A 20,781-nucleotide genomic window follows, 5' to 3' on the forward strand; every position below is an offset into this window, starting at 1 on the left:
TATTTTTAGACTATGGAAGGGCTTTGCTGCTTGGTTTTGCTAAGTATATTGCTTTTGTTCAGGTCATATTTTCCCAGAGGTTTCACATTCACACGTCTGTCTGAAAAGGGCTGTAGAGCTCCAGCCATCACCCAGTTAACAAACCTCACGCTCTCTGCATCTGCGCTCGGTTTTACTGCAGGCGCTCGCACATCTGTCTCTGGTCGCAACTAGAGCTGTGAGATACAGCTAAAAAAAATCTTGATATTTATGTGTGGTCTGAAATGTCTGAAAAGTGTGATTTCTTTGCAATCAGAGGAATCATAATTTTAATTCTCATTTTTTACAACCAAACATTCAGTGTTGTCAAGACTCAAAATGTTTAATAAAGATAAAATGATAAGATTTATATATATATATGCTGCCTATGTAAAATAAAATAAAAATAAAATTTTACCTGTATCGATCTTAATATATTTACTAGAATAACAAAACACATTCATAAACATCCATATTTACTTAATAATTCCATATTTTTTTTTCCTGAAATGTAATAAATAAATTCCACAAGGTCTCTATTAAGTTTTTTAATTTATGATGCAAATGAATCACTCTTCACTGATTCACACAACTGGATCAAACTTACCAACTTCTTCTTTTATTTCTTACATTCAATAATTTGAATTAAATTGAATTTCAGTGAATGTTTGGTTGAAATTATGATACTGATACTGTAAATTATTTGATGTTACCCCGGCCACTTCAGACACAAAATTTGGCAAGAGGGTCTAACTGCAGCCTTGCACTTGCACTTGCACTCTCAGGCTTGCATTCTCAGACACTTGCGCTTCCGCTAGCGACGTCACTTGCAGTCTTTTATTTTTTTTATTTTGTTCTATTTATTGATTACTTTTTGTTTGAATCTCTCAAAATTTTCCAACAGTAGCCAGGTGGTGAAGACAAGAAAAAAGAAACTAAATTACGAAGTCGCTTGCAATCGCCACTTGCACTCTCCGACACCTGCAATCGACACAAAAGGTGCGTGTTGCCAATGGAGACAAGATGCTGTGGTGGTGATTAAACGATTAAAACTAATTTTATACCACAGCGTCTTGTCTCCATTGGCAACATGCACGATTTGTGTCGATTGCAAGTCGCAAGTGTCGGAGAGTGCAAGTGGCGATTGCAAGTGACTTCGTAATTTAGTTTCTTTTTTCTTGTCTTCACCACCTGGCTACTGTTGTAAAATGTTGAGAGATTCAAACAAAAAGTAATAAAAAATAGAACAAAATAAAAAATAAAGCCTGCAAGTGACGTCGCTAGCGGAAGTGCAAGTGTCTGAGAATGCAAGTGTGAGGCTGCAGCCAGACTCTTCTCAAATTTGGGGTCAGCAAGATTTTTTTTTTCTTTTGAAAGAAGTCTCTTATGCTCACCAGGGCTGCGTTTATTATATATTATTACAACTTAAAATAACTTTACTTCAGTCTTCAGTGTCACATGATCCTTCAGAAATCATTCTAGTATGCTGATTTGCTGCTCAAGAAACATTTCTGATTATTATTAATGTTGAAAACAGTTGTGCTGCTTCATATTTATGTGGAAACCGTTATACCATTTTTTCAGTTTTCTTTGAATAGAAAATTCAAAAGAACAGCGTTTATTTGAAATAGAAATCATTTGTAACAATATAAATGTCTTTAGTGTCACTTTTGATCAATTTAATGCATCCTTGCTGAATAAAAGCAATACTATCTTTAAAAAACAACATCCTACTGACCCCAAACTTCTGTATGATACATATATATATATATATATATATATATATATATATATATATATATCAGGTTTCATAAAAAAGGCTGAGAAAAAATATATAAATATATATATATAGAGAGAGAGAGAGAGAGAGAGAGAGAGAGAGAGAGCACTAAAAGGCTTTTGTCTTTATTATGAATCTGACATTCTGCATTACACAAATGCAGCCCTGACTGCGCCACTGAGGGATCTTCATGGTCAACTGATGCCTCTGCGGTCAGACAGATGGATTTGAGCTGTGGTCAGTGGTCAGAATGTGATATGTGTGTGTGTGTGTGTGTGTGTGTGCGCGTTAGACAGATGGCAGGATGCATCTCATTTACAGCACTCAGATGAAGGGCTTGACCACACCGGCGATGACCACAGCTTGAATCAAGCCCTTGAATCATATTTGACAGGCTTTTATGACACATCTGTAATTATCATCACTTATATAGCCTCACACTTTTACTGTCAGACAGTATACACCGTCAGCAGAATGTGTGTTTGATGAATAATTATGATGGCCTGACATAACATGTTTGCAAGATGCTAAAAATGCTACAAACATGCATGCTAGCAAAATGCTAAATCATGATAGAAACAAGCTAGCAACATGATAAAACATGTTAACTCATGTTAGCAATATGTTAATGTTATAAAAATGTTAGCAACATACTAAATGTTAAAAATATATGTTAAAATGAAGCATGTAATGTGATAGATCATGATAAAAACATGGTAGCAACATACTTAACGTTCTAGCAACATGCTAGCAATGTGCTAAATTTGGTTAGCAACATAATACATTAGAAACATGGTAACAACATGCTAAATCATGTTAACATCACGTTAAAACATCGTAGCAACAAGATAATAGAAACATGCTAGCAATGTATTATATTGTGATATAAACATGTTTGAAACATGCTAAATCATGGTAACAATGTGCTAAATTTTGTTAGCAACATATTACATGTTAGAAACATGCTAAAATATGTAAAATCTTGATATAAACATGCTAGCAACATATTAAAACATGTTAGCAAAATTCTGAAATCATTTAAGTAACATGTTCGCAATGTGCTGAATCATGTTAACAATATGTTATCACATTATGTTAGAAACATGTTAGCAAAACACTAAGACATGCTGACAACATGATAAAACATGCTATCAATGTGCTAAAACATGTTAGCAACTTAATATGTTAGAAACAATGTGATAGATCATGATAAAAATATGGTATCAACATACTTGCTAGCAATTTTTGCATTCAAGTTTGCAACATAATACATGATAGAAACATGTTAGCAATGTACAAAATCATGACAGAAATATCAACATGCTAAATCATGTTAACATTGTGCTAAAACATCTTAGCAACAAGGTAATAGAAGTTAGGCGGTATGACCAAAAATTGATATCACAGTATTTTTCAAAATTATACCGGTTTCACGGTACATGACAGTATTTTTTTTTTCATGCATAACCGGGTGTTAACCATATTTTCTACTGATTGAGAGGAAATACTGCAGTATATTGACTTAGAATGCCCTATTTTACTGTCATGATGAGTGAATATTGTCAACAAAATACCACACTAAATAGTGACTAAACACGACCCCTTTTAATACGTTAACCAGGAGTCACTCTCATTTATAATCGCGGCATCGTCTGATAAAATCAACATGCATCTACACTAAAGAGCGGCTATGCGGTTGTTTTGGCTATATTACTTTTTTGTCTCATGCAGCGCACTGCCTGCGTCTGAGTGACAAACTAAAAAAAACAAAAAAAAAAAGTGCATGTGATACATGTGCTCATATTTATAATTCCAAACAATCAGCAAGTGACAGGTGCTAGGAAACGCTGTTTTGTATTAATTTATTGAGGAGTGGGCTGCGGTGCTCACTGCACAGAACAGACGCCGAGAGAGGCGACACTTCTCCGGGAAAGTCAGACCTCGCGTTCGCGGGACAGCACTGGCGAAATCTTCCAACTGAACCATAGCTAAGGTTTATCCAAAAAAAAGTCACTAGGTTTGTCAGTATGAATATTCTATGGAGAAAAGCCACTGAAAGGGTCTGAAAGTTGCTAAATCTAGTGCTAAAGTCTCACTGGTGTGTGTGAGACGCGGGAGCTGATGGCAGGGGGCGGTGGATATTTGTGGAGGTCAGTGTGGATATTGTGGATGAGTTCTTCTGTGTCATCATGTTCTATTAGTTCTACAGCTTCAGTTTCGGAGCTTTCACGCTTAGTAACACATACAGCTGTTCCCTCACCACAGTGCAACAGTGAAAAGGGACCCCTTTCAAACAGTGTCACGTTCCCAACGTTGTTTAAGCGACATACACCGGTATTGCGGTATTTAAAAAATTCATATCATAACAAAAATAAACACCGGTATTCGGTATGAACCGATATACCGCCCAGCACTAATAGAAACATGCTAGCAACATACTAAATTGTGATAGAAACATGTTAGAAACATGCTAAATCATGGTAACAATGCGTTAAAACATCTAAGCAGCATGATAATACTAATTAGAAGCATGGTAGCAATGTGCTATGTTAGCAACAAGCTAGAAATGCGCTAAATCATAATAAACATGCTAACAACATACTAGAAACATGATGGCAGCATCCTAAATAACGCTGCCAATGTGTTAAAACATGCTAGCATTCTGCTAAAACATGTTAGTATAATTGTATCGACTTTCACCCTTCAGTAAAACCTTCTCAAGCTTTTAAAACTCATTTTAAACTTGCAGACAAGGCTTTGTCAACCAATATCAAATTTTGTGTTCAAACTTTACTCGTCTACTTAAACACTGGAATTTAAAGTATAGACATGTGAGGTCAAGCTTAATGAACCGTCAGTATAATTAAGCGTCCATCCTATCGCTATGTCCAGCTATAACTCAAAAGCATGATTCGCTGCTAATGAGTTTTTAATGGGCTGCTCATGACAGATGCAGCAGGGCCTATGTCCGCACTTCTCAAAAAAGCCACGTGCTTCGCTCCACATGCTAGCTCGCTAATACGCTGTCAGTGCTAGTATGCATGCTAAGCATTGCTGTCAGACGCATCTATTAAGACATATTCTAAAAATACCCAGCGCGGGTCCTAACCTCGCTTTGTGAGGCCACTGAATAATTGCCAGCTAAACAAATGATCTCCCACTAGGGGACGAGGGAAGATGTTGAAGGAGCCGTTTCGGATACGGTGCCCGCTGTCAGCTCGCAGGGACCTTGTCTTCATCTAGTGAACTGATTTCACCTGCAAATGAGGATTTATCTCTTTTCTCCTCAGTTTGGTAACGTGAGAGCTGGGCGAGATACAGTATGCTAAAACTCATTAGCCGCGTCTCATGTCTGGTGTTTATTTTATCCTCGCAGTGCGAAATTTTGATGAGATGGATCTCTGGTGTTAGCAGGCACAGCAGTGTGCAATGGGCTTAAATTAAACACGATTATCAAAATATTAATTAGTGTGGCAGTCATGTACAGACATTACAGATCTGAGCTTTGGGTATATTAGGACACAATGTGTTCCGGCTCTTCTGATACACTTAACTGTGGATAATTAAAGCTATAAAAGACCATGGCTGTGTTCCAAAACCTAGTGAGCTGACTACATAGGTAGCAGTCTGAATGGAACCTGAAATGGAGTGACTGATTCGGAACACTCTTTATAGGTAGCAATTCTCTGTGTTATATAAATGATACAAAGTATATTTCTTTCTGTTTGCAGTACAAAGATCTTTTGGGAAAAAAACTATCCCATAATGCATTGCAAAGAGGCAAAATCATCATCCAAAAATCTGATTCAAAATTGACCTATTTATTTATTTTGTGTACTATGCATTTTTATTTACATTTCCACTGAAACATTTTTTTACATTTCCATTTATGCTAAATGCATAAATGCAAAAAATGACATCATACAAAATATATAATAAAATTGTCAATTTTGAAATAGAATAAAACTGTTTTAATCAATACTGTATTTTTCATAATTGTATGAATAGTTAAATTACATTTTTATTTCATTTGCATAGAAACATGTCTTTAAGACAACTTCTGATGCATTAACTCTATCCTTCTTGAAAAAAAATATATCCCAAAATGCATTACAATGAACCATAAAGAAAAATATATCCAAAAAATTAGTAATTGCATTTTTCTTTTTTTTTACTAAACTAGACAGTTTTTTTTCTTTTAATTAGATTAAACTGTTTTCATATTTTGTCATTGTATGTAACAAGTATATTGATCGTTGACATTTCTATTTTGTTTTCTAAGTCAATTGCAATGTATTAGGCAGGATAGTTGTCCAAACATCATCTTTCTATTGCAAACAAAATAGAAACTTCAATGATAAATATTTCATACAATACTAATAAAATACTTATAAAAACATAGAAATCACTTTTATATGGAAGCCCGTTTCCGCCACTGAATAAAAAATAAAAAAGGTAATTGCAACTTTTTATCTCACAATTCTGACTTTTTTTTTCTCATAATTGCTTGATATAAACTCACAATTCTGAGAACATATCAGTCCCCCCCCCCCTCAAAATGTATCCCTCATAAGGGAAATTTGTTTTGGGCAATACAGATACCATGTAATTTTTTATTATATTATTTGAATTTGAATTTTTAATTAAACCATGTAACATTCCTGCATTTGTAAGCAAAAAAGTCCAAAATAATTCCTTTGGCGACAGGATTGTTAAATTAAAATGTGGGGAAAAAAACATAAGGACATGATTGCTTACAAATGCACAAGTTTATATCACGCAATTCTGACTTTATATATCACAATTGCATGTATAAAGTCAGAATTGTGAGATATAAACTCGCAATTGTGAGAAAAAAGGTCAGAAGAAAAAAGTCATAGTTGTGAGATAAAAAGTTGCAATAACTAGGGCTGGGCGATATAGCTAAAAATTGATCAATGAAATAATGTTTTATATTGTTCGGTATCGATAATTATTGACATTTTTTATACCCTTTTTTTTAAATAAAGAGCAATAGAATTTTTTTTTAATTTAACCACTGTATTTTTAAATTAACCCAATTTATTGAGACAAACAACAAATATTTTTTGTTTTAACAATCAAACAAAATAAAAATTAAACAAATATCTAATTTCTAATGTTTTATATGCAGATTAAATAGGTTTTAAGGAAACTTTTTGTCTTGTCTCCCGAGGCCACAGGAGGGCGCAATGAGCAAAATAATGCAGCGCATTTAAATTGTCAACGCAAGGAAGTAACTCTATAAAAAAACGTGCATTACATCTAAATTAACTCAAAAATCAAATATAATTTCGTAAATTGCATAAACAAGTATGAACAAAACAGCATGCATTGTTTAATCCAAAGAGCTGAAGCGCCATTCACACAAATTGTATTTAAAAACGTATGAGACACAGTGAAAAGGAATAAACCTCCACAAATTCGTGACATGTTTTCTAAAAGTTTAAACTGTTTTAACTTTGCATGGCTACATCTCTTGTGTGAGACGCGAGTGCAGCAGTCGTATTTGTCCGTCTAAAAAATGCGCTGAATATGCATTCTGTGTGAATGGCTTGGTTTCGGTTTTAACCTAATCAAGATCTTCTCCGCATTGAGTTTCTATATTTCTCTAATATTTTGAATGAATAACGCAGCAGCGGCGGGTCTCGTGGGCTAGACTAACAAAACATTAATGCAACAACGTCACTTACATCATCACAGCATCTCGCGCGCCACTGATGACGCTCCCTGATGCACACCTAACATTCAAATGCTAATGGTTATTTTAAATTCGACTAATATTCATTCTTTCTTTACAATCTCCTCATCACAGGCAGGCACAGCACTCAAATCAGCATGTGTTCCTGTTCGTGTGTGCTGTCTGCGTCACTCATTGCATGTGCCTATATCGTGTGCTATATCGAACATTTTTTCTATCGTTATCGAAGAAGGTGTACCGTCGATAAATATCGATACTGTTTTATCGCCCAGGCCTAGAAATAACCTTTTTTTATTTTTTATTCAGTGGCGGAAATGGGCTTCCATACTTCAAAAAAAATTTAATGTTTTTTAAATTTGTATTATTGTTGTGTACTATGCATTTTTATGCGCTTATTAGAGTATCGGGTTGTTTTATGCATATTTAATTGGGTTGCACCTAAATTCTTGGACAGCCTTTGTTTTGGGTCTTAAAGTGCAGTTCACTAGGGTTTGAAGTCTGTGAGAAAGCAACAGAGAACCAAAATCAGCCTGAATGAATATTAGCCATTCTTTCTTAGTAAAATCCAAACTGTTCTCAATGTAACTAATGCACACCTTCTCTCTTTCCCAAGACGACCATTCTGATTGGGCTGTTGAAGACGGCGCGGCTCCTCCGACTGGTGCGTGTTGCCAGGAAGCTGGACCGTTACTCTGAATACGGCGCAGCGGTTCTCATGCTGCTCATGTGTATATTTGCTCTGATCGCCCATTGGTTGGCCTGCATCTGGTACGCCATTGGAAACGTGGAGAAACCGTACCTGGAGCATAAGATCGGCTGGCTCGACAATCTCGAGGTGTCCCTCGGGAAGAGATGCAACTCTAGTGAGCACTGCTCTGGGCCGTCCATAAAGGATAAATACGTGACCGCACTGTACTTCACGTTCAGCTCGCTGACCAGCGTGGGCTTTGGAAACGTGTCTCCGAACACCAACTCTGAGAAGATCTTCTCCATCTGCGTCATGCTCATCGGATGTAAGTCTGAAAAACATGTACTGTATGTACGCAAACAGCTTAAAGGGATCGATCGTTCCAAAACTGACAGTTCTGTCATCATTTACTCACTCTCATGACGCCCCAAACCAATATATTGTTATTATATTGTTTGAAAAAAAAACACATTATGGTGAGTAAATAATGGCAGAAGTGTAATGTTTGGGTGAAAATGGCAATATATACAAAATAAAAGCATGCTGTTGCGTAATAAAAGCAATATGTACACTATCATCCAAACGTTTGGTTTGCTATTCAGCAAGGATGCATTAAATTGATCAAAAGTGACAGTAAAGACATTCATTACATTACAAAAGATTAATATTTCAAATAAATGCTGCTCTTTTGAACTTTCTATTCATCAGAGAATCCTGAAAAATATATCTATGTTTTTCAACATTGATAATTATAATCAAAAATGTTTCTTGAGCATCAAATCAGCATATTAGTATGACTTCTGAAGATCATGTGACACTGAAGACTGGAGTAATGATGCTGAACATTCAACTTTGCATCACAGGAATAAATTACATTTTAAATATATATTACAATAGAAAGCACATTATTGTAATAATATTTCACATATATCTGTTTTTACTGTATTTGGTGACTTCTTTTAGAAAACATAACCATCTCCAAACTTTTGAATGGTAGTATACCGTAGCACAACTTCACAAGGAAAACATGTTAAATGAGTATCCTTATGAATTTGAGAGTAAAATTCAGTTGAAGTGCATGTCCTGAGATGACTGCAGTGAATCTGAAATGACCCAGGCATCTGTAAACTATTCATCCTGATATAATTAATCTCCGTTTCAATCTAGCAGATGAATTCTAATACTTGGAAACAATGCTGAATATCAATATGTTTATCGTCATTTCCATTTAAAGACCCCATTACATCATCTTTAATCCCTGTCTTTTGGTCTTTAGTCCAGCTGGTGTACTGTTAAATGCTGACAAAAAATGTATATTTACAGTAAAACTAATGATGAAAATATTAACGAAATATTAATCAATATTAATAAAATATTAGTATCATCTGCCTTTGACTAGCAATTGCAAGTAGCCAATCATGTTTCAGTGTTGTGACATAACTAAATCCTATTGGCTGACAGGCTGGCAAGCAGGTAAATAAATAAATAAATAAAATAAACATCCATTTTTAATCTAATTCAAAAATCAACAATTTTATTAAAAAAAAACATTTCTGCTATTTATGCACAAAACTATTTAATTAGACAGTCAGTTTTGAACAAGTAAATAAATAACCATTTGGAATCTAATTCCAAATAGACTAATTTATTATTTTATACACTATTAATTTTTATTTACATTTCTGCCATTTATGGATCAATTTAAATGAAAAAGCATAATACACTAAAATATTTAATGATAGTACATTTTGAATTAAAGAAAGAAAGAAAGAAAGAAAGAAAGAAAGAAAGAAAGAAAGAAAGAAAGAAAGAAAGAAAGAAAGAAAAGAAAGTCCATCTGAAATCTAATTCAAAACTGAGTATTTTATCACATATTTTTGTGCACTATTGCATGAATGTAAATAAAAGTGCACAATACACAAAAATCATCAAGTCAATATTGAAATAGATAGACCGATTCAAAATGTACTTTTGTATTATTATTAAATAATTTATAATATCTTTAACAATGTGACATACGAATGCTAGTCAGGTCCAAGGTCAGCAATCTATCCCATCATCCCTCAGCAGACAGCACAGTTAAAACACAGCTATCAAATCAGAAATAGCTGTTTAAAGACGCATCAAGCATAATATTAATAATAGCATAAAGGAAACACTGCTGATTTGCAGACTAAATGTACCTGGCATTAGCTTTCATCTGTGTGCCACTGTCCTGTCCTCTCCAGCTTTGATGTACGCCAGCATTTTTGGGAACGTTTCTGCTATCATCCAGCGGCTGTATTCGGGAACGGCGCGGTACCACATGCAGATGCTCCGTGTGAAAGAGTTCATCCGCTTCCACCAGATCCCAAACCCGCTCAGACAGAGGCTGGAGGAGTATTTCCAGCACTCGTGGACCTACACCAACGGCATCGACCTGAACATGGTGCGTCTGAGGCATCACAGTCTAGTTATTCAACCATTTTCTTTTCATTGCACATGTGTTTTCAAATCTTTATGTTATGTGAATTGATCCTTCACTAAGATAGGGTTGGTCAGTGATGTTTTAAGGCAGGGCGTAACATAAGGTCAAGTTAAGACATCATAACACAAAAACAAAAAGCACATTGTTTTTGTCAGTTTGCTCAGCCAGGGTTTCCCAAACTGGGGTTTTTGAAAAGCCAATTAAATTATAAAAATGTAAAATTCAATATAATTCAAAATAAACTTACACTTATAATAAAGATTAAATATTTTATTTGTTTACTTGCATGTCATTAGACCTCTGACCAACAACATGTGAATGTGTTGTTAAACTATTGAAATATTACCTAAAATGTTAACTTATTTTCTTTCCTTTTTTAGCATCATGTCAGATTCCTTTGGCTATATTCATAGCGAGAACCAGCTTAAAAAATATTAACTAACTAACTAATAAATAAATGAATAAAATCTCAAGGGAGGTCGGCTGACATAAAACTTTGGGAATCCCAGTGCTAAGTCACGTTTATTGGAATAATTCAGCTCAAAATTATTAATTAATAAAAAAAATTTCTGTCATTATTTACTTGTTGTTGTAAACCCACATGCTGTTATTTTATCTGAAATAAAATAATATAAAATATAAAATAACCTTAAACTTACTTTATTTCAAGTGCAACTGCAACATTTCTCATTTGTATTTAGTGTACTAAAATAACAAAATCTAAAATGAAATAATAATAATAAACTATATACACACACAAATAAAACAACAAAATTACTGAAATAAAAAAAACGATTTCAAAATATTAACAAATATAACAGTATCTTTATGGTGCTAATATAACACCACATACAATGAATGCACTGTATTTCATAAGTTTTGAAGCAATATGACAATTTTGCATTAGGAAAATGACCCAAATGAAAGTTTTTATCCACATTTTTGGCTGAACTATTCCTCTCAGTGATCTCTGAAATGCTGTTTGCACATGGCATCACATCAGTGTAAATGTGTGAGTGTTTGTACTGAAAGCAACACCTTTCTCTCTCCATGTCTGCCTCATATGAAATGGAACGACCTCGTCGCCCTGGGAAGAGCAGGAGGTATTTATATACAGTCAGGACTCATCTTCATTCATGTCTCTAGAGACTCTCTCATACACATCAGCCTTCACTCTGCTCATCTCAGTTACACAGTGCATCTTTAACACTCATCTTCAAGGTCTCTTAGCAGGAAATGCTTGTTTCCAAAAAATGTTTTTGGGCTGGTAAAATGTAACTTATTTTATTTATTTGGCTTTTTGATGATATTTGATGCAAATCTTTATATATTTATGATGATAAGGGGAAAAAACAAAGTGCATCACAATTACCCCCCCCCCCAAAAAAATTTTTTTATATATTTTTTACAGCCATTTGATGATATTTGATGCATATCTTTTTTTATTCCCATTATACTGTCTTTAAGAAACCAAATTTTAAAAAACTAAATAAATAAAGTCAAAATAATAACCAAATAAAATGTGCATCAAAATAATCACAATTTCCAAATATATACTGTATATTTACACATTTCTACATATTTATAAAATTTATATTTGTAATAATGTCTTTAAGAAACCAAAATAATATTAATAACAATAACCGAATAAAAAGTGCATCAAAATCATTACAATTTCAATAAATAAAGAAAAAAAAGTTGGGCAATATAACTTTTTATATATATATATATATATATATATTTTTTTTTTTTTTTTTTTTTTTTTTTTTCCTCTTTTTTAATATTTTTATGATTCTTTTTTTTTTTCAGCCTTTTGATGATTTTATGCATATCTTAGTATTTATTCTTGTGATACTTTAAGAAACCAAATAAAAATGGAAAACAAAACACAAGAAATCAAATCAAATCAAAGAATTAGTGCATCAAAATTGATTTATATCTTACTATTTATTCTCATGATACTGTCTAATCAATGTTAAAAAATAATAATATTCAAATAAAAAGTGCCTGAAAATGATCAGAATGTTGTATAATTCCAGCACAGTCAATATATTGCAAATATCCAGTATATCGCCTAGCCGTAGCATATTTAACTCTGGCATGAATTAGCATACATTAGATGGGGGTCTACGGTAGCCAATCGGAGTTAGATGAGAATCGGAGATTCAGAGTTGCTCTGGTTAAAGCAAGTCTGCTGTTACTAAGAAACTGAATCTTCTCTGTTGGCCATTATTGAGCCCTCATTATTTCTACTCTTTTAATTGATGATTGTGCCGCTAATATGAGCACAGTAATTGGCACTTGAAACATTAGTCTGTGTAGTTTAAAGTCTCTTTCTTGTCCCTTTAACTGGATGAATACATTGGCAGAAACATCATAATGCAAAATCATTTCATTAGCAGTGGGAAAACACTCTTAACACCAAGGCTCTGTTCCAGAACTGAGTGAATTGTCACTTTTAAAGCATCATAAAAGCGCTTCTAACATGAAGGCTGTTCAAAAAGGCAGACGCCTCTTGTTCTGGCCAAATTTTAAGGCAGCATGATGTTTCCAAGGCCATAAAACGTGAAAAAGTCCATCCAAGAAAATGTATTCATAAACAAACATACTGCTCAAAGTACACTTTAAATCAGCAAGGATGCATTAAATTGATCAAAAGGGACCGTTTTTCATGAGATCAAAAAAATTCTGCTTCAAATAAAAGCTGTTCTATTGAAATAAAATGTATCACAGTTTCCACAAAAATATGAAGCAGCACAACTGTTTTCAACACTGACAATAATCAGAAATGTTTCTTGAGCAGCAAATCCTGAAAGACTGGACACAATTTTAAAGATGAGACTTTGTTTCTTATCAAAAGGAACAATATATAAAATGTTTCCAATTTCCAAACAAGAAGTTTCCAATTAAGTTCCACTCATGCAGTGGTTAAAACAATGCTGTATTTGTTCAGTACACATGCCTACTGAACCGTAAGACCTGTACTGAAAATATCCAGTACGAATACGTGTACCGTTAAACCCCTAATATTTCACTATTTTTACTGTATTTTTGATCAAATAAATGCACCCTTTGTAAGCAGAAGAGGCATCTTTCTAAAACATTAAAAAAATCTTACTGACCCAAACTTTTGAACAGTAGTGTAAGTTAAAATTTTTACTTAATATGTGACCCTGGAGCACAAAACTAGTCATAAGGGTCAATTTCTCGAAATTGAGATTTATGCATCATCTGAAAGCTGAATAAATAAGCTTTCCATTGATGTATGGTGTGTTAGGACAATATTTGGCCGAGATACAACTATTTGAAAATCTGGAATCTGGTGCAAAAAAAATCTAAATATTGAGAAAATCGCAAAAAGTTCTTAGCAATGCATATTACTAATTTTTTTATATTAATTTTTAATTCATATTACTTATTATCAAAAATTAAGTTCTGATATATTTACAGTTGGAAATTTACAAAATATCTACATGGAACATGATCTTTACTTAATATCCTATTGATTTTTGGTATAAAAGAAAAATCTATTAATTTTGTTTTTTTGGCTATTGCTACAAATATACCCCAGCTACGTAAGACTGGTTTTGTGGTTCAGGGTCACATATTTATGAGTGTGAATTATTCTTATCATTGTTATTAGAGTACTTAATCGTTAGCACCAGACAACGGTATACTGAAATCAGTTTCGGTAAGAATGCTAACTGTGAACGCTATAAACAGCAAGGCAGCTCTCTCTGTTTTGGAACGGAGCCTAACTGAGAGTGTAATTGTAGATAATGTCTGCATTAATGTACTTGCTTTAATCTGCAGTGCTGGAACCGATAGAGTGTTTTTCACCTTCATTCTCGCATCTCTCTGCAGGTCTTAAAAGGCTTTCCTGAGTGTTTACAGGCAGATATCTGTCTCCATCTGAACCACAGTCTCCTTCAGGGATGTAAGGCTTTCAGAGGTGCGACTCAAGGATGTCTGCGTGCTCTCGCCATGCGCTTCAAAACCACCCATGCTCCTCCTGGAGATACGCTGGTGCATTGCGGGGACGTCCTCACCGCGCTCTACTTCCTGTCTGGAGGATCCATCGAGATCCTCAAGGACGACATAGTGGTGGCCATTCTGGGTAAGAGAGCATGAGCTTGTTCTAAAGGAAGCACTAAAGGAAAATGACATTAAAAGCAATGCAATGCAAGAAAAGCAATATCATATATTATGTATATTATATAGCATATAAATGATTGGACACAAAATATTTATTGTTCAAAAAGTTGAAATATTGCTTATTTGATGAAAACGCAAAGTGGCTTTGAACCAAGCAAAATGATAGATGGATGGATGGATGGATACATTTTTAAATAATAAAATAACTTAAACTGTAAACACTTTTTATTTCAGCTAGTTGCCAAGTCAACATTTCTCATTTTTTCTCATTCTCAAGCTAAGCAGGGTTGAGCCTGGTCAGTACCTGTTGGAAGAGGTGTTAGTGAGGCCAGCAGGGGGTGCTCACCCTGTGGTCTGTGTGGGTCCTAACGCCCCAGTATAGTGACGGGTATACAGTATAGTATACTTTCAAAAAGCACCGTCCTTCGGATGAGACGTTAAACCGAGGTCCTGACTCTCACTGGTCATTAAAAATCCCATGGCACTTCTCGTAAAGAGTAGGGGTGTAACCTGTCTGCATTAATCCTGGCCAAATTGCCCCCTGGCCTTTGTCAATCATGGCCTCCTAAGAATCCCCAACCACTTGATTGGCTCTATGATTCTCTCTCCTCTCCACCTGTAGCTGGTGTGTGGTGAGCGCACTGGCGCCGCTGTCCTGTGGCTGCCGTCGCATCATCCAAGTGGATTCTGCACACTGGTGGTGGTTGAGGAGAGACCCCCCATATGATTGTAAAGTGCTTTGGGTGTACAACAATACACAATAAAGCGCTATATAAATGCATCATTCATCATTCATTCATTCATTTTGATTTACTTTAATTTGATATACTAAATTAACTAAAACTGAAATAAAATAGAATAAAACTATAACTAGCCATATATACAAAAATATTTAAAAAAAGACAAAAGCACACAACAAAATTGCTCAACTTTAAAGGGATGCGATTTCAAGTTTTCCTTTCTCTTTGGAGTGTTACAAGCTGATTGTGCATAGATAAGATCCCTGAAGCCCTAAAGACTAAAGTCTCAAAACCAAAGAGATATTCTTTATCAAAGGTTAAGATTCTGCCACGCCCCCCTAAAACGGCTCGTTCTAACACGCCCCCACATATCTACGCGATTATGGTAAGGGGAGTTACATTTCCGACGAGTGCTTGTGGTGTTCGGCCAATAACAAAACACTGGGTCAGCTGGCCAATCAGAGCAGACTGCACTTGTCGGAAGGAGGGACTTTGTTGAAAACGAAGCATTTGAGAGAGGCGGGGCATAGAGGACCTACAATAATGTACAGTATTTGAAAAAGAATGTGTTTTTTGAACATTAAAGCATGTCAACATATTCTGTTACACCAAATACACAAAATAATGATCTTTAAAAAAGCATCATATGACCCCTTTAAATGAAAATGGAAAATATAAAAATAAAAAAAACATTTTAGACAGTAACAGTATATGTGATGCTAAAATAAACCTGATTTATACATATATTATAAATAAAAAAGTACCGACCCCAAACTTTTGAACAGTAATACATATATGAAATATAAGTCCCTTATGTTTATTGTTATTCATGTTAAAAAAAGTCTTTACTGCTTTAGGATTCTTTGATAATGTAATGGGGCGACAGGGACGAGAGATGTGCGGATCCATTTGCAAAGCTTTATTCATTAGAATGGTCAGAAACAGGCGAGGGTCAGACAATGGCAACAGGTTTATTGAGGGCAAGACACAAGAGTAATCCGATAAACACGCGTAGGTCGATCAACGGCGAACATAATCCAAAGGGCTTGACAAGAGGGGTAATCCAATAAAATGTCCAGGCGAGGTGCATACACAGTCCAAAACAGCAAGGCAAAGGGTTAATCCAAGATACACAGGCAGAAGACTTTGACTAGACTAAGGAAAGTAGAACTAGAAACTTTAACAAGGTCAGGGAACTGGCTCCGTAAAGTAGCTACGCTAAACAGCATAAATGCTTAAACAATATTTGGCAGTTTGAACAGGATCTGAGTGGGTGTTATATAGTGTGGGTGATTGGTTTCAGGTGAGCGTGTGATTAGTGAAATGGCTGCTGGGAAATGTAGTCCGGGGTGACATGTGAAAGTCGGTGTAGTGAGAGAGTCATAAAAATGGAAGAGCGACCTCTGGTGGTAATTGGATGGAAGTCCATAAACCGGATTTGTGACAGATAACCACAAAGTTCAAAAGAACAGCATTTATTTGAATCAGAAAACTTTTGTAACATTATAATTGTCTTTACTGAAACTTTTGATCAATTTAATGAATCCTTGCTAAACTATGTGTGTGTGTATATATTCAGTTGCCCTTAGAAGAAGATTCAGAGAGTAGATCTCTTATAGCATTAATTGAATATCCATGCCTTACATATTTAATTAAGGAATCACTTTTTCACTTATAAATGACTATTTTAATCAGAGGTGGTCTATTTTTAAAACCTTGTATAATATCTTTCATTATCCTATTACTCTCACTGTGCTCTTTGTTTCTTGTGATGGATGTTTGCGGAGTAGTTTGTGTTTTAGAGGGAGGCATAGTATTTTGTAATAGTAATAGTAAGGTAGTATTTTGTTCCGAACACAATCTTGCAGTCATTAGTTTGTGTACTGAAAGCAAACCCGTACAAGCTTTACATGTGCAGTTAATGGCAACAATAATTAGCCAGCACTTTTCCTCCTGATGTCAGAGAGAGCAGTGTGTTTGTGAGCTCCAGCGCCGTTTAAAAGCACTGTTTTTGCATCTGATGAATATTCGCCGGCTGATCCGTTCACATAATAGGGTCAAAACAAAGAATGGCGCAGACGGCCACGGGGAACAAGTTCTCAAACCTCACAAAGTGACTATTTATGCTGAAATGCTGTCGAACTGGTGTTGAACCCTAAACGTTTGTTTAATAATGTTCTCTGGATCCATTAAAAGAGAAAGTGCTTCTCATCTCTCCTCTCCCCACAGTGCTTTGTGTCTGCTTCTTCATGTGAGATATAGAGAGGTGTCAGATCCCTCATGAACAGCTGTGTCAGGCGTTTTAGCCGATTGAGTTGAATGTCACCTGCAGCTCGGTCACGTCTCGCTTATTTCAAGCAGAATCGCACCGATGGCCTGACATTTAGCTTGCAAGAGGCCCAGCTGAGAGCCCGCTGATTTTTGAGATAAACTATAACTTGAGTGAACTTTGGTGGAGAACTGTGGTGACGTTTTAGCCGTTTTATAATAGATGATGAGGATTAGGAAAAATGTCAAATTCAAATAAACTACGTCTGCATTTACTGAAAGAAAAATAGAGTAAACTATCATTTTTAAAATAACTTTTTTCTTTTATTCAGAAAGGAGACATTAAATTGATCAAAAGAGACATTTACAGTCTGTGATTAAAATAGTCATTTATAAGTGAAAAAGTGACACTTTAAATTCAAGAGTATGTGTATTCTATGTGTATGTATTATTTGTAGTATTATATAATTCTTATTAAATATGTATAAATAATAATTACTATTCATTCAGATTTTTTTTAGTTAAGAAATTAATACTTTTAATCGGCAAAGATGCATTAAATTAATTAAAAGTGACATTTAAAACATTTATGTTACAAAAGTATCTGTTCTTTTGAACTTTCTATTCATCAAAGGATCATGAATGAAAATGTATCAGAGTTTTCACCAAAATATGAAGCAGCACAACATTGATAATTAGCAGAATTTTATTAAATAAATGCAGCCTCGGTGAGCAGAAGAGACTGTAGTATCATTTAAAAAAAAACTATGACACCCCAGACTTTTGAACAGTTGTGTACGCTTAGGTTCTTCATTGTTTAATACATTTCTTTGGTTCTGCAGTAATGATATGCTGCATCACAGCTGTCATGTCACTCAACACATGTCTTGTTTTCAGATGCACACAAGAATCAATAGAGTAAAGGCATAAATTATTAAATATATGCAAGGAAGACGAGACTAACCACTATTCGGTATGCAAACAGAGGAAAGAAAGAAGACCAGTTCAAATTCAGTTTGCAAATATAACAGTGACACCCTCTTTGAAAATTTTACAGTCAGGCTTTATTCTTTTCCGTTTTTACTAAGAATAACATTTACAGAAACTATACAGGCTAACATGATCTACTGTTCCACTTAAAACCATTTTAAATCACAAGAACATGTAAAATCCTGTATTCTCAGGGTTTCTGCATGCTTTATGACTTTTTTAAGATCAGTTAAGAAATAAAAAGTTTCAAAGTTCCTTCCAAACTTCCAACCAGTGTTATTTTAGTTTCACTGAGATACTGTTACAGTTTTTATTAATATTTGCAATTTGTTTTTTATTTTTGTTTTAATTAAATGGTCAAGTTTTAGTAGTTTAATGTTTTTATCTGTTTTAGTAGGTTTTTTATGTCTATATACATTTTACTCATTTTTATTTTAGATTCCATTTACAGTAGTTATTTTAATACATCAAGATGAACTCATGTTGAATTTAGCAGTTTTTCAGTTTTATTTCAGTTTAAGTCTTTTAGTTCTCAATTTCTCAGAAAAAAATTACTTAAAATCTTAATTTTGCATCTTAAGGAAATGTATCTTGATTTAAGGAAATGTAGATATTTGCACTGGAAACAAGACGAAAATACAAAGTATGATATTCCTTTTTTGTACTGCATGCAACATTTATTGCCATTATTTTATAAATGGAAGTTTTTGGGCTCTGATTTAACCTTTTTAAGGCCTAGATTTGTGAAAGTGCAAATTAAGACGTTTTAAGACCTTATTAGGTCCGGCAGAAACCCTGACGATGAGGCCTTTAAACAAAAGCAAGAGAACAAATATTTGTTATTCAATGAGAACATATACTGTACCTGACATCATCTGATTCATAATCTCTGCAGAGATAATCCGCATGCACAGATCCTGACCTAAACTGACACCGCTTGCACAGACACGCTTATACAGACACAATCAACATCTGAAATCCCGTGCAGATACATGCTACCACATGCACACAGACAGATCTCTGTCACAGCAGTTGTGCAGATAATCCAACATTTGTCCAACAATATCATGCATCTGTATTGTAGACTTATGATATGCCAAACCTGAATGTGTCCTTTGTTCTCCAGGTACGAATGACATATTCGGCGAGATGATCCACCTGTACGCGAAGCCCGGAAAGTCGAACGCAGACGTGCGAGCGCTCAGCTACTGCGACCTGCACACCATCCAGAGAGAGGAGCTCCTGGAGGTTTTGGACATGTATCCAGAGTTCGCTGACTATTTCCTCACCAATCTGGAGCTGACCTTTAACCTGCGGGATGACAGTTCAAAGGTACTTCCCATCAACAGCTAGAAATTAAACATAGAAAAGAAATGAAATGAAAACATCATTATTATGTGTTGTTGGGATGTTCTGCTCAGGCCACTTATTCACCAGCCAGTGATTCAGACGGAGAGGAGACCAAGAGCCGAAGGAAGATCTCCTTTAAACGCAAACCATCCAAAAGTGAATATGATCTGTTTATTAATTGTATTACACCATGCCACTGTTACAGGAACTTAGGGGTAAAGATTGTTACAATAACCAGTTTCGGTTCAGATTAGTGAGACAACATGCTGTATAAAAATAATTATATATAAAAAAAAAAATAGATATATTTTTTTAAAGAAGTATCTTCTGCTCACCAAGGCTGCATTTATTTGATCAAAATGCAGTAAAAACAGTAATATTGTGAAATACTACTACAATTGTTTTCGATTGCGAGATATTATAAAATGTAATTTATTCCTGTGATGTAAAACCTGAATTCAGCATCATTATTCCAGTCTTCAGTGTCACACTATCCTTCAGATTCTAAGATGCTGATTTGCTGCTCAAGAAACATTTCTGATTATTATCAATGTTTAAAATAGTTGTGCTGCTTCATATTTTGGTGGAAACTGTGATACATTTGAA

At 34.7% G+C, this 20,781-nt stretch overlaps 1 protein-coding gene across 1 annotated transcript in view; it reads left to right on the plus strand.

Moving 5' to 3' along the window:
- LOC107563831 (potassium voltage-gated channel subfamily H member 7-like) overlaps positions 1 to 20,781 on the plus strand; it is a 125,868-nt gene that overhangs the window by 87,606 nt on the left and 17,481 nt on the right. Inside the window, exons 7-11 of the mRNA XM_016248796.1 lie at positions 8,131 to 8,530; positions 10,434 to 10,633; positions 14,537 to 14,789; positions 19,952 to 20,157; positions 20,247 to 20,331. Of these exons, the coding sequence (XP_016104282.1) occupies positions 8,131 to 8,530; positions 10,434 to 10,633; positions 14,537 to 14,789; positions 19,952 to 20,157; positions 20,247 to 20,331 (1,144 nt within the window). The remainder of the gene's footprint in view (positions 1 to 8,130; positions 8,531 to 10,433; positions 10,634 to 14,536; positions 14,790 to 19,951; positions 20,158 to 20,246; positions 20,332 to 20,781) is intronic.

The sequence above is a fragment of the Sinocyclocheilus grahami genome, unplaced genomic scaffold (genome assembly GCF_001515645.1).
Source record: "Sinocyclocheilus grahami isolate Dianchi unplaced genomic scaffold, SAMN03320097.WGS_v1.1 scaffold891.1, whole genome shotgun sequence".
NCBI lineage: Eukaryota > Metazoa > Chordata > Actinopteri > Cypriniformes > Cyprinidae > Sinocyclocheilus > Sinocyclocheilus grahami.